We start from the raw sequence: 14,290 nt of genomic DNA on the forward strand, positions 1-14,290 counted from the left end.
TTATTTCACCCTACTTTGTGCATGTGTTTGTGCATTCCACTCAGTTCCCTGGTTTACTTACCTCTACACATGACCGTGAATGACCACATGTTCTCTACTCCTCCAACTCTATTTTTCCATCTCTCCTTGACCTCTATAGCCTCTGAACTCATACCAGCAACACCACTTCTCCTTACAAGACAATGTGCTATTTTAGTCTCTGTCACTTACCTAACCTCACTCTCAAACCCAACACATTTGCTGCTATCGCGCCTCAGTCATGTAGATACGCTGAACTCTTTCTACAAAATGTGTTTTACACTTTCACAGGCCCACACCCACCCGCTCACATCCTCATTCACACACAGGCGCCTAAAGAAGTTATTGCATAAGTTATTGCTGGTGTAGCGTATTCCATTCCTACAGTCTACAGATCTGCAAATACTGAAGGTGTAACCTAGGGTCTAGCGGTAGAGTTCAAGGTTTGGGGGTTGTTTCTGGACAGGCCTAGCCGTCGCTGACTGTTGTGAGTTCTCACGGGGACCCATCTCCCTCAGGGCGTTATTGGCTCAGGCTTAGTTAAACTTTGTTGAATGCTCAGCTGTAAACTGGGTTTTGGCAAGGCATGTCCAACTGTTTGTATATTTATCCCCCTTTCTAACTCCCTCCAAGCTACGATCCCAAATCTAAATGTTTCAGAGGAGCCTGGAGGAAGAAGAATTTGTGATTTGCAGAAAGCACCTTGATTCTACTTAATTAGTCAAACACTCCAGGATTTTAATGGCGCTAGATATTTAGCCATTCTCCAAACATTGATTGGAGAATTTAAATTGGCCCCTTTTTTATTTTCTTGCAGTCAATTGCGTCAGTAATGACCTGTCGTGATAAGCAAGCAAAGGCCCTAACCAGAGTTTACCCCCCTCCAGAGCGACTTACAGTAGTGAATGCATACATTTCATACATTTTTTTCTCCATACTGGTCCCACGTGGGAATCGAACCCACAACCCTGGCGTTGCAAACACCATGCTCTACCAACTGAGCCACACGGGACCCCCCCCTCCCTAACCAGAGTTTAGCCCCTCCCTAAATAAAATAATGTTTAATTGTCATATACACAGGATAGGTGCAGTGAAATTAACCCCTCCCCCAACTCCTTATGCCAAAAATGTGGATTTCAGTCACATCTAATTCGAATCTGTTATTTTTCTTGCAATTTCAACAGCCAAAAGGCAGATGGAATCAGATGTTTCAAGCCACATTTCAAACCACCTTCGTAGGTGCTATGCGACTTGTCTGAACAGTCAAATCTGATTTATTTGCCCTCAAGTTATTTGACATATCTTGACAGTTTGACAAGCAAATTAGTGAATGTGCTAGAAAGCTAACAGCTACCTAGCTAGTTAGTTGACTGCTGTGGCTAGCCAAAAAGGACTCCTTTTGAAAGCTGGACCGTCTTATCCTTTGAGGCTTTAAGTGTTCTTACACTATGATTTTGGAACATTCAAAGCAACTGGGAAACGTCCATGGCAGGCATTGTCACTTTAACTTGATACATAACTTCTGAGTGAGAGGAAACACAAGCACCACCACCAGTCAGCGTACACCCACAGATAGAACAATGAGGAAGATATTTCACCGGATGTATAAATGTGAAGCATCCACTTGGCGTTCCCACTCACTACCAATAATGGCGGTGAGAGGAAGCCCAGTGGCCGGCAGTGGGAGAAGGTGGAACGAGATGGATTTTGGCCGACATTCTGCACATTTTCTCATTGATTAAACCTTTGATCTCAATACAGTTTCCTGTTCCCAAAACTATAATCTCTTGTGGACAAAGTTGTCTAGACTTTACCCTTTGCTAAAGTAAAAAAAAATGGCATTGCTTAGAACAAGTGAAAAGGTGAATTGAGTTATTGCACACTTCAGAGTAGGCATTCCATAATGGAAATGTGCAAATGTATGCTAGAACGGGCCAATAGGATCTCGCTAGCTTGTGCTTGGCTCTGCCCTGCCCACCTCCTTGCTTGTTCTGCCCACCCTGACTCATTTGTTTCCATTTGAAACGACAGGCTGTGGTCTATCTTGGTTTAGTTATAAAAATCTTTGCTACACCACTGCCACACACCAGTGGTTACTATGACAACTAGCTTGGCCGTGTCAGCTAATGACTGCTGTCTGAACACACATCTGATTTGGTCACTTTTAACTAGAGGTCGACCGATTCTGATTTTTCAACGCCGATACCGAATATTGGAGGACCCCCCAAAAAAAACGGCTACCGATTAATCGGACGATTTTTTTTTTTACATATTTTTTTTATTTTTTTATTATTATTATTATAATTATTTTATTTTTTTACATGTATTTATTTGTAATAATGACAATTACAACAATACTGAATGAACACTTATTTTAACTTAATATAATACATCAATAAAATCAATTTAGCCTCAAATAAATAATGAAACATGTTCAATTTGGTTTAAATAATGCAAAAACAAAGTGTTGGAGAAGAAAGTAAAAGTGCAATATGTGCCATGTAAAAAAACTAACGTTTAAGTTCCTTGCTCAGAACATGAGAACATATGAAAGCTGGTGGTTCCTTTTAACATGAGTTTTCTATATTCCCAGGTAAGAAGTTTTAGGTTGTAGTTATTATAGGACTATTTATCTCTATACGATTTGTATTTCATATACCTTTGACTATTGGATGTTCTTATAGGCACTTTAGTATTGCCAGTGTAACAGTATAGCTTCCGTCCCTCTCCTCGCTCCTACCTGGGCTCGAACCAGGAACACATCGACAACAGCCACCCTCGAAGCAGCGTTACCCATGTAGAGCAAGGGGAAAAACTACTCCAAGTCTCAGAGCGAGTGACGTTTGAAACGCTATTAGCATGCACCCGGCTAACTAGCTAGCCATTTCACATCGGTTACACCAGCCTAATCTTGGGAGTTGATGAGCTTGAAGTCATTAACAGCGCAATGCATTGCGAAGGGCTGCTGGCAAACGCACGAAAGTGCTGTTTGAATGAACGCTTACGAGCCTGCTGCTGCCTACCATCGCTCAGTCAGACTGCTCTATCAAATCATAGACTTAATTATAACATAATAACACACAGAAATACGAGCCTTAAGTCATTAATATGGTCGAATCCGGAAACTATCATCTCGAAATCAAAACGTTTTTCTTGTCAGTGAAATACGGAACCGTTCCGTATTTTATCTAACGGGTGGCATCCCTAAGTCTAAATATTCCAGTTACATTGCACAACCTTCAATGTTATGTCATAATTACGTAAAATTCTGGCAAATTAGTTCGCAACGAGCCAGGCGGCCCAAACTGTTGCAAATACCCTGACTCTGTGTGCAATGAACGCAAAATGACACAATTTCACCTGGTTAATATTGCCTGCTAACCTGGATTTCTTTTAGCTAAATATGCAGGTGCCTGCAGTGTGAACAAGGCTTTAGTAGTATAATTATGGGGTCCTATAGGCTAGGCCAGGGGTCGGCAACCCTGTTCCTGGAGTGCCGCAGGTGCTGCAGGATTTTGTCCCAACTAGGCACCACACCTGACCAACTGACCTAATTGATCAGTTCAGTGATTGGCTAAAATCAACACACCTGGTCGACCAGGTCAGTTAAACCAAAACCATGAAGTGCCTGCGGCACTCCAGGACCAGGGTCGCCTACCCATGGGTTAGCATATATATATATATATATATATATATCCTTCTTGAATGTAAGTGTGTGTGTGGTGGGTGAGGCCGAGGTCGGTGTGGGTTGACTTTCGTAGTGTCACTCAGCAGGTTGTGGTGGTGTCAGATGATGTAATGTCCTCTCTCTCTTTTCTGTCTCCTCATGGTGCCAAAACTCCACATCGCAATTAGTTGCCTGAATTGGTGCGATAATAATAAATAGAACTATAAGTTTATAACATTAATGTGCACCACAGTTTAAAAATTGTCCCATTATCACCCACATTAGCAAACTTATTTCATTTCAAACTTCATTTCTCTAGTATAGGCTACTTATTGTAATGACCGATATCAGCAAAATGCCGGCAATAAGTGATCGGTATGGTCGGTGTCGATAATTTTCTGTTTATTGTCCCAGATCTACTCTGTCTGTAGTGGGGAGCGTTTGGGGCTCAGTGGTCTAACTGCGTCTCTGTCTGTAGTGGGGAGCGTTTGGGGCTCAGTGGTCTAACTGTGTCTCTGTCTGTAGTGGGGAGCGTTTGGGGCTCAGTGGTCTAACTGTGTCTCTGTCTGTAGTGGGGAGCGTTTGGGGCTCAGTGGTCTAACTGTGTCTCTGTCTGTAGGGGGGAGCGTTTGGGGCACAGTGGTCTAACTGTGTCTCTGTCTGTAGTGGGGAGCGTTTGGGGCTCAGTGGTCTAACTGTGTCTCTGTCTGTAGTGGGGAGCGTTTGGGGCTCAGTGGTCTACAGTGAGGGGAAAAAAGTATTTGATCCCCTGCTGATTTTGTACGTTTGCCCAATGACAAAGAAATGATCAGTCTATAATTTTAATGATAGGTTTATTTGAACAGTGAGAGACAGAATAACAACAAAAAATCCAGAAAAACGCATGTCAAAAATGTTATAAATTGATTTGCATTGTAATGAGGGAAATAAGTATTTGACCCCTCTGCAAAACATGACTTAGTACTTGGTGGCAAAACCTTTGTTGGCAATCACAGAGGTCAGATGTTTCTTGTAGTTGGCCACCAGGTTTGCACACATCTCAGGAGGGATTTTGTCCCACTCCTCTTTGCAGATCTTCTCCAAGTCATTAAGGTTTCGAGGCTGACGTTTGGCAACTCGAACCTTCAGCTCCCTCCACAGATTTTCTATGGGATTAAGGTCTGGAGACTGGCTAGGCCACTCCAGGACCTTATTGTGCTTCTTCTTGAGCCACTCCTTTGTTGCCTTGGCCGTGTGTTTTGGGTCATTGTCATGCTGGAATACCCATCCACGACCCATTTTCAATGCCCTGGCTGAGGGAAGGAGGTTCTCACCCAAGATTTGATGGTACCTGGCCCCGTCCATCGTCCCTTTGATGCGGTTAAGTTGTCCTGTCCCCTTAGCAGAAAAACACCCCCAAAGCATAATGTTTCCACCTCCATGTTTGACGGTGGGGATGGTGTTCTTGGGGTCATAGGCAGCATTCCTCCTCCTCCAAACACGGCGAGTTGAGTTGATGCCAAAGAGCTCCATTTTGGTCTCATCTGACCACAACACTTTCACCCAGTTGTCCTCTGAATCATTCAGATGTTCATTGGCAAACTTCAGACGGGCATGTATATGTGCTTTCTTGAGCAGAGGGACCTTGCGGGTGCTGCAGGATTTCAGTCCTTCACGGCGTAGTGTGTTACCAGTTGTTTTCTTGGTACTATGGTCCCAGCTGCCTTGAGATCATTGACAAGATCCTCCCGTGTAGTTCTGGGCTGATTCCTCATCGTTCTCATGATCATTGCAACTCCACGAGGTGAGATCTTGTATGGAGCCCCAGGCCGAGGGAGATTGACAGTTCTTTTGTGTTTCTTCCATTTGCGAATAATCGTACCAACTGTTGTCACCTTCTCCCCAAGCTGCTTGGCGATGGTCTTGTAGCCCATTCCAGCCTTGTGTAGGTCTACAATCTTGTACCTGACATTCTTGGAGAGCTCTTTTGTCTTGGCCGTGGTGGAGAGTTTGGAATCTGATTGATTGATTGCTTCTGTGGACAGGTGTCTTTTATACAGGTAACAAACTGAGATTAGGAGCACTCCCTTTAAGAGTATGCTCCTAATCTCAGCTCGTTACCTGTATAAAAGACACCTGGGAGCCAGAAATCTTTCTGATTTAGAGGGGGTCAAATACTTATTTCCCTCATTAAAATGCAAATCAATTTTTGACATGTGTTTTTCTGGATTTTTTTGTTGTTATTCTGTCTCTCACTGTTCAAATAAACCTACCATTAAAATTATAGACTGATCATTTCTTTGTCAGTGGGCAAACGTACAAAATCAGCAGGGGATCAAATACTTTTTTCCCTCACTGTAACTGTGTCTGTCTGTAGTGGGGAGCGTTTGGGGCTCAGTGGTCTAACTGTGTCTCTGTCTGTAGTGGGGAGCGTTTGGGGCTCAGTGGTCTAACTGTGTCTCTGTCTGTAGGGGGGAGCGTTTGGGGCTCAGTGGTCTAACTGTGTCTCTGTCTGTAGTGGGGAGCGTTTGGGGCTCAGTGGTCTAACTGTGTCTCTGTCTGTAGTGGGGAGCGTTTGGGGCTCAGTGGTCTGTGTCTCTGACTGTAGTGGGGAGCGTTTGGGGCTCAGTGGTCTAACTGTGTCTCTGTCTGTAGTGGGGAGCGTTTGGGGCTCAGTGGTCTAACTGTGTCTCTGTCTGTAGTGGGGAGCGTTTGGGGCTCAGTGGTCTAACCCAGCCATGAGCATCATCGGGGCCGAGGATGAGGACTTTGAGAATGATCTGGACCCCGTGAGTAACTCCCTGATGACAATGAACTGTAGCGAACAATAGACTGATGAATGATCATATCTGTTCTGACCTTTCTCTCTGTCCCTCTCACATACTCCATTCTCTACCCTTCTCCTCATTCCCTGTCCACCAATGTCCTCTATCTAATCTGTCCTTCACTCTGTATTGTCTCCTTCTTCCCTCCTCTTTTCCTTACCTCTCCCTCAATATATCTACTGTTTCTAATCCCCCCCCCTCTCTCTGTCCATCCCAGACGGTGGATGACCACAGCAGTCACTTCACCAGTATAGAGCTAGTGAAGAGTCGGCCAACCCACCTGCTGGTCTTCCTTCAGCACGTCATCCTGCAGTTCGACTGCTCCTCCCTGGTGAGAACTACAGTGTGTGTGTGTATGGTGATGTATTGTCTGGTGTGTGTGTGGGTGTTTATGTCCATGTTAGTGTGTGATGAGTGTCTGTCTGCTCCATGTGTAGCTATGTTTCTGTGTATCTCCAGTGATATTAAGCATGCCTGTCTCTCCCTTTTATTCTGCATGCAGACACCGTGATCCACCCAGGTACTGTTACCCCTCCACAGCCCAGACAGCCTCCCTCTCCCCTGCCTGTCCCTGTAGCTAGCGATGCACCTTTTAATATACACCAGACTGTCCTCCGCCGACCATACCGATCACTTATCTGTCCTCCATAGTGTCACAATATGCTGTAGAAAGTCTGCATACGGCTGCGTAAATGACCTCCTAATAGTGTTATAGAAAATGGTTTGTGTGTGGTACTCGCATCTTCTAGCTCCCTTCCTAATTTCTCTCTTTCTCGCTCTCTCTTTCTCCCTTCCTCCCCCACTCAGTTGTGTTACCTCCATGCTGACCTCTTCAAGAACCTCAATACCAAAGAGACCAAGAAGCAGTTTGTGGAGTTCTACAACAGCTTCCTGGACAAGGGCGCTGTAAGTGCAAGAAACACAGGGAGCTAAGAAGCGACTGTAGAGCCCAGAGCCAGAATGGCACCTCACTGTTCTGTTCCGTACTTAGTACCTATTCTGTACCGTACTTCCTCTGGTTTCTTGCTACTGGCCGTTTGTCCGGCTGTACCCTCTATACCCCTCTTCCTCTCGCCCTGTGTGTCTCTCCCTCTACTCAGTGTTTCACACTTTCTCACGCTGACAAACTACTTCCTGTTTGGGTCGTGGGAATGACCTTTGGGAAAAATGGCTATTTCTATTGCTCTTTTTCTGTTTTACACTCCCTCTCTATTCTAAAAGGATAAGTTTAGTGAAAGTTAATTGGAACATTCAGAGGTAGAGAGAGACTCATGGAGTAGAAATGACTTCTGTTTTCTAATTTTCCTCTTGCCTGCATAAATAAAATGGTATTCAAGTGACATCTGGTGGTGACTGTGGTGTACTGCATTGTTTGAGATTTCTATACAAATGTTGTTGTAGAAGTCAGTGTGATGCTTATTATCATTATGTCAAATGAAATGTTCTCTCCCTCCTTCTCTTCAACCCACACAGATTCTCAGAGTGCAAATCCCTCACAATGTGTCGTTTGAGTTGGGTAAGCCCTCCTACGATCGTTCTCTTGTCATTGTAGATAATGCAGCCGTCACACTGCTATTCCACCACTGGTCTACTCAGCATTATCTGGATAATGGTGTGTATGTAATCTCTCTGTCTCAGACCGTACCAGACCAGACCTGCTCAGTGAGGAGCAGCAGAGGAAGTTTGTCCAGGATGTCCAGTTGGCTCAGGCCCCAGAGGTGCTGCGACAGCTGGAAGACTTTAGGTGACACGCCCACATCCATAGAACCAGCAGTGACCTGGTCAAAATCAGCCATATCTATGGAACCAGTGAAACAGCACCTATTGACTCACCAGTGATAACATTGGGTTAAAATAGTATCTGCCCTAAACACAAACTGTCTTGTTGCTCCCCATACACACATGTGTACCAACTAGCCCTCAGCGATAATGTCAGACTGATCACAGTTATACAGTGTGAGATGTACATACTTAAAGGGATACTTCCTGCTGTGCCCCCCTCAGGCAGAAGAGGATGATGGGTATGACCCCTAACGCGGCAGAGCTGCTGGAGGTGGAGTCTCACTACCCCACCGATCGTATCCCCATGGAGATGAAGGAGAAGGCCGTGGCAGAGACCCTGCTGGACAAAATGTCTGAGATCCAGTGAGTGGACGGCTGGGGTGGATTATTGACTGTCATAATGCAGTACTACATGGCGTGTAGCTTTTATGTAGCTTCATAGATAAAGGTACAGTCTAATTAGCCAAGTTAAACCTCCCATGGCTTCGTTTGGGGGCAAGTTTCATTTGAATTAAATTAAATGCTGTGTAGTATCATGATGACATCACGGGCCTCTAGACATCACAGTTCCAGTCCCTCAGCGGACATTTCTAGAATATGGTGCAGAAATACACTCAGTGACACAACCAGTTCAACACACAGGGACCACTAGGAGGATAGATGGATGATTAAAGACATGGAGGAGAGAGACTGATTTGGGGTGAAAAGAAAGAGGGACAACAGTGATTGGAACAGAGGGGGTGAAAGGGAGGAGGAGGAGAGGAAGCGGAGGGAGAAGGATAGTCAGCAGTGCCACGTTGGCAGGGAGGCTCTCCCCTGGCATGCTGCCAACAGGAGGGAGGGGGAGGAAGGGATAGGGGGAGGAAGGGAGAGGGGGAGGATGGGGAGGAAGGGAGGAAGGGAGAGTAGGGGCAGTGCAGTGTTATTGATGCAGTCCGGCCGCCGGACACAGAGAGAATGTAGGGGGAAGTTCATCTATCTCTGACCCAGTGGCCAGACACAATGAATTAACACTGGAACAAGTGAGGAGGAGAGCAGGAGACAAGCTCTTTAACCTGCAGTGTGAAGAGAGAGGATGAAAGACTGACTGTAAGAGAGAGACCAACAAAAGGAAAAGGGATATGCCCAATGCATAAGTCCCTTTCCTCTGGTTACTACTGTATTGTCTGTGGAGGAAGTATGAAAAGCTTGTCAGCAGGCAGTGCCAAACACATCATAAACGTACTGACTCACAATCAACTCTCTCTGTTACTGACTCTCAATCAACTCTCTCTGTTACTGACTCTCAATCAACTCTCTCTGTTACTGACTCTCAATCAACTCTTTCTGTTACTGACTCTCAATCAACTCTCTCTGTTACCGACTCTCAATCAACTCTCTCTGTTTTACTGACTCTCAATCAACTCTCTCTATTACCAACTCTCAATCAACTCTCTCTGTTACCGACTCTCAATCAACTCTCTCTGTTTTACTGACTCTCAATCAACTCTCTCTGTTACCGACTCTCAATCAACTCTCTCTGTTTTACTGACTCTCAATCAACTCTCTCTATTACCAACTCTCAATCAACTCTCTCTGTTACCGACTCTCAATCAACTCTCTCTGTTTTACTGACTCTCAATCAACTCTCTCTGTTACCGACTCTCAATCAACTCTCTCTGTTACCGACTCTCAATCAACTCTCTCTGTTACTGACTCTCAATCAACTCTCTCTGTTACTGACTCTCAATCAACTCTCTCTGTTACTGACTCTCAATCAACTCTCTGTTACTGACTCTCAATCAACTCTCTGTTACTGACTCTCAATCAACTCTCTCTGTTACTGACTCTCAATCAACTCTTTCTGTTACTGACTCTCAATCAACTCTCTCTGTTACTGACTCTCAATCAACTCTCTCTGTTACTGACTCTCAATCAACTCTCTCTGTTACTGACTCTCAATCAACTCTCTGTTACTGACTCTCAATCAACTCTCTGTTACTGACTCTCAATCAACTCTCTCTGTTACTGACTCTCAATCAACTCTCTCTGTTACTCTCTGTCAACTCTCTATCTCCTAACTACAAAAGAGTTATTCATTTTTTCTGCCCATTTAGATTCACTTACACCATCCTCTGCTCTCCTCCACAATCCCACACTCCCCCTCGTTCAGCTGCTCCCCGTCTCTCCGCCACAATATGGTGATCTCACCTCCTCTGTTTCCCATTGGTCAGTCAGTGGAATGGAGGGATGGGCTTGGTGTCCTGATTGACTTGGGGAATCCCGAGGAAACCCCTCCCCTCTCTTTATGTTAATAGAAAAGAAAAACAGTAGGATCTAATTTCCATATTCTTGCCTGCTTGTTGCATCAGACTAAAACACAGTTAAATAGTCATTTCCGCTGTCCTGAAGCATTGTTAGATTTTCCCGCCCCCCCTGCAGACAACTCCCAGAGAGCAGCTGTGCCTTGACTTCACACTTATCTTTTGCAGATAGTTAGACAGCTAGTACCTTGCCTTGTGCAGAAAAGCAGATTGGATAGATTTGTACAGATTACATTTATGCGATTTTTGTGTTTAGTTTTAAAACAATTGTCAATAGTTTCTTGTGCATTGTTTTGGGTGCAGCTATTAATGCATCTCTCATTTGTTTTATTTTTTCCCTTTTTTTGTTGGAAAGATCAGAGTATGTTCAGTAGCCTCTGCTCTGAACACAATATCACTGCAGTCAGATTTGAGTTGGATCAGGAGAAGCTTAGTCGCTTCAGATTCCACCGTCCCAAAACAGAGTTAAGAATCGGTCGAGAAAGAGCGAGGGAAAATGCCACTTAATCGACTCCGCCGGTAAGTCTACAGACTTGGCAATGTCGGCACTTATCTTTCTCTCTCTATCTCTTTAATATCTATTCATCTCCTCTCTTTCAGTCCCTCCATCGTCGCAGACGAGGAGAAATGGTGAGTTCTGTGTTTCACGGTACTGTGTGTGTCTGAACCACTTCCGTCAATGCATGCTAGACATGTTTTGTCCAGCTCCCTGCTTAGATTCATTGATGTTTTAAAGTCCATACATACATGCCTTATACTTATTTGACCTCCTCCTCAATGAGTTTGTTTTGCTCTATAGTTGAATGTTTTGCAGACTTCAGTACTGTAGGTGAACGTTGTGCAGGCTTCAGTACTGTAGGTGAACGTTGTGCAGACTTCAGTACTGTAGGTGAACGTTGTGTAGACTTCAGTACTGTAGGTGAACGTTGTGCAGGCTTCAGTACTGTAGGTGAACGTTGTGCAGGCTTCAGTACTGTAGGTGAACGTTGTGCAGACTTCAGTACTGTAGGTGAACGTTGTGCAGACTTCAGTACTGTAGGTGAACGTTGTGCAGGCTTCAGTACTGTAGGTGAACGTTGTGCAGGCTTCAGTACTGTAGGTGAACGTTGTGCAGGCTTCAGTACTGTAGGTGAACGTTGTGCAGGCTTCAGTACTGTAGGTGAACGTTGTGCAGGCTTCAGTACTGTAGGTGAACGTTGTGCAGGCTTCAGTACTGTAGGTGAACGTTGTGCAGGCTTCAGTACTGTAGGTGAACGTTGTGCAGGCTTCAGTACTGTAGGTGAACGTTGTGCAGACTTCAGTACTGTAGGTGAACGTTGTGCAGACTTCAGTACTGTAGGTGAACGTTGTGCAGACTTCAGTACTGTAGTTGTACGTTGTGCAGACTTCAGTACTGTAGGTGAAAGTTGTGCAGGCTTCAGTACTGTAGGTGAACGTTGTGCAGGCTTCAGTACTGTAGGTGAACGTTGTGCAGGCTTCAGTACTGTAGGTGAACGTTGTGCAGACTTCAGTACTGTAGGTGAACGTTGTGCAGACTTCAGTACTGTAGGTGAACGTTGTGCAGACTTCAGTACTGTAGGTGAACGTTGTGCAGACTTCAGTACTGTAGGTGAACGTTGTGCAGGCTTCAGTACTGTAGGTGAACGTTGTGCAGGCTTCAGTACTGTAGGTGAACGTTGTGCAGACTTCAGTACTGTAGTTGTACGTTGTGCAGACTTCAGTACTGTAGGTGAACGTTGTGCAGACTTCAGTACTGTAGGTGAACGTTGTGCAGACTTCAGTACTGTAGGTGAACGTTGTGCAGACTTCAGTACTGTAGGTGAACGTTGTGCAGACTTCAGTACTGTAGGTGAACGTTGTGCAGACTTCAGTACTGTAGGTGAACGTTGTGCAGACTTCAGTACTGTAGTTGTACGTTGTGCAGACTTCAGTACTGTAGGTGAACGTTGTGCAGACTTCAGTACTGTAGGTGAACGTTGTGCAGACTTCAGTACTGTAGGTGAACGTTGTGCAGACTTCAGTACTGTAGGTGAACGTTGTGCAGACTTCAGTACTGTAGGTGAACGTTTTGCAGACTTCAGTACTGTAGTTGAGCGTTGTGCAGACTTCAGTACTGTAGTTGTGCGTTGTGCAGACTTCAGTACTGTAGGTGAACGTTGTGCAGACTGCAGTACTGTTATTGTACGTTGTGCAGACTTCAGTACTGTAGGTGAACGTTGTGCAGACTTCAGTACTGTTATTGTATGTTGTGCAGACTTCAGTACTGTAGGTGAACGTTGTGCAGACTTCAGTACTGTTATTGTACGTTGTGCAGACTTCAGTACTGTTATTGTACGTTGTGCAGACTTAAGTACTGTAGGTGAACGTTGTGTAGACTTCAGTACTGTAGTTGTACGTTGTGCAGACTTCAGTACTGTTATTGTACGTTGTGCAGACTTCAGTACTGTAGGTGAACGTTGTGCAGACTTCAGTACTGTTATTGTATGTTGTGCAGACTTCAGTACTGTAGGTGAACGTTGTGCAGACTTCAGTACTGTTATTGTACGTTGTGCAGACTTCAGTACTGTTATTGTACGTTGTGCAGACTTCAGTACTGTAGGTGAACGTTGTGTAGACTTCAGTACTGTAGTTGTACGTTGTGCAGACTTCAGTACTGTAGGTGAACGTTGTGCAGACTTCAGTACTGTAGGTGAACGTTGTGCAGACTTCAGTACTGTAGGTGAACGTTGTGCAGGCTTCAGTACTGTAGGTGAACGTTGTGCAGGCTTCAGTACTGTAGGTGAACGCTGTGCAGACTTCAGTACTGTAGGTGAACGCTGTGCAGACTTCAGTACTGTAGGTGAACGTTGTGCAGGCTTCAGTACTGTAGGTGAACGTTGTGCAGACTTTAGTACTGTAGGTGAACGTTGTGCAGGCTTCAGTACTGTAGGTGAACGTTGTGCAGGCTTCAGTACTGTAGGTCAACGTTGTGCAGGCTTCAGTACTGTAGGTGAACGTTGTGCAGGCTTCAGTACTGTAGGTGAACGTTGTGCAGACTTCAGTACTGTAGGTGAACGTTGTGCAGACTTCAGTACTGTAGGTGAACGTTGTGCAGACTTCAGTCCTGTAGTTGCATTACTTTGCCGTAAATGGCATTCTGTAGCTAATGTAGACTGACTTGGTTTATGGTCTTATGGCCTCAGTTTGAAAAGCTCTTGCATTTTCCCTCTCAAGCTCCTCTCTCTACTCCTCCTTTCCTCTCTGGTAAATTTCCAACTCTCCACCCAGCATCACCCCACCCCTTTTCTCATCTCAACCCCACCCCTTTCTCATCTCAACCCCACCCCTTTTCTCATCTCAACCCCACCCCTTTTCTCATCTCAACCCCACCCCTTTTCTCATCTCAACCCCACCCCTTTTCTCATCTCAACCCCACCCCTTTTCTCATCTCAACCCCACCCCTTTTCTCATCTCAACCCCACCCCTTTTCTCTTCTCAACCCCACCCCTTTTCTCTTCTCATCTCAACCCCACCCCTTTTCTCTTCTCATCTCAACCCCACCCCTTTTCTCTTCTCAACCCCACCGCTTTTCTCATCTCAAACCCCACCGCTTTTCTCATCTCAACCCCAACCCTTTTCTCATCTCAATCCCACCCCTTTTCTCATCTCATCTCAATCCCACCCCTTTTCTCATCTCAACCCCACCCCTTTTCTCATCTCAACCCCACCCCTTTTCT

The 14,290-nt window shown here is 45.1% G+C and overlaps 1 protein-coding gene and 1 non-coding gene across 5 annotated transcripts in view; one reads left to right on the forward strand and one right to left on the reverse strand.

Moving 5' to 3' along the window:
* Positions 1–14,290, forward strand: part of LOC106595078 (rho guanine nucleotide exchange factor 1) — a 51,568-nt gene that overhangs the window by 16,528 nt on the left and 20,750 nt on the right. For all 4 annotated transcript variants that reach the window (XM_045712925.2, XM_082961220.1, XM_082961225.1 and 1 more), the window contains exons 2-8: positions 6,367–6,453; positions 6,707–6,820; positions 7,297–7,395; positions 7,963–8,005; positions 8,128–8,233; positions 8,494–8,634; positions 11,175–11,204. In XM_045712925.2, coding sequence (XP_045568881.2) covers positions 6,403–6,453; positions 6,707–6,820; positions 7,297–7,395; positions 7,963–8,005; positions 8,128–8,233; positions 8,494–8,634; positions 11,175–11,204 — 584 coding nt within the window. In that variant the 5' untranslated portion in view covers positions 6,367–6,402. The remainder of the gene's footprint in view (positions 1–6,366; positions 6,454–6,706; positions 6,821–7,296; positions 7,396–7,962; positions 8,006–8,127; positions 8,234–8,493; positions 8,635–11,174; positions 11,205–14,290) is intronic.
* Positions 957–1,032, reverse strand: trnaa-ugc (transfer RNA alanine (anticodon UGC)). The gene has a single exon. It is a non-coding gene; the product is annotated as a tRNA-Ala (tRNA).

This window comes from Salmo salar, chromosome 02, assembly GCF_965601325.2.
Source record: "Salmo salar chromosome 02, fSalSal1, whole genome shotgun sequence".
Lineage (NCBI taxonomy): Eukaryota > Metazoa > Chordata > Actinopteri > Salmoniformes > Salmonidae > Salmo > Salmo salar.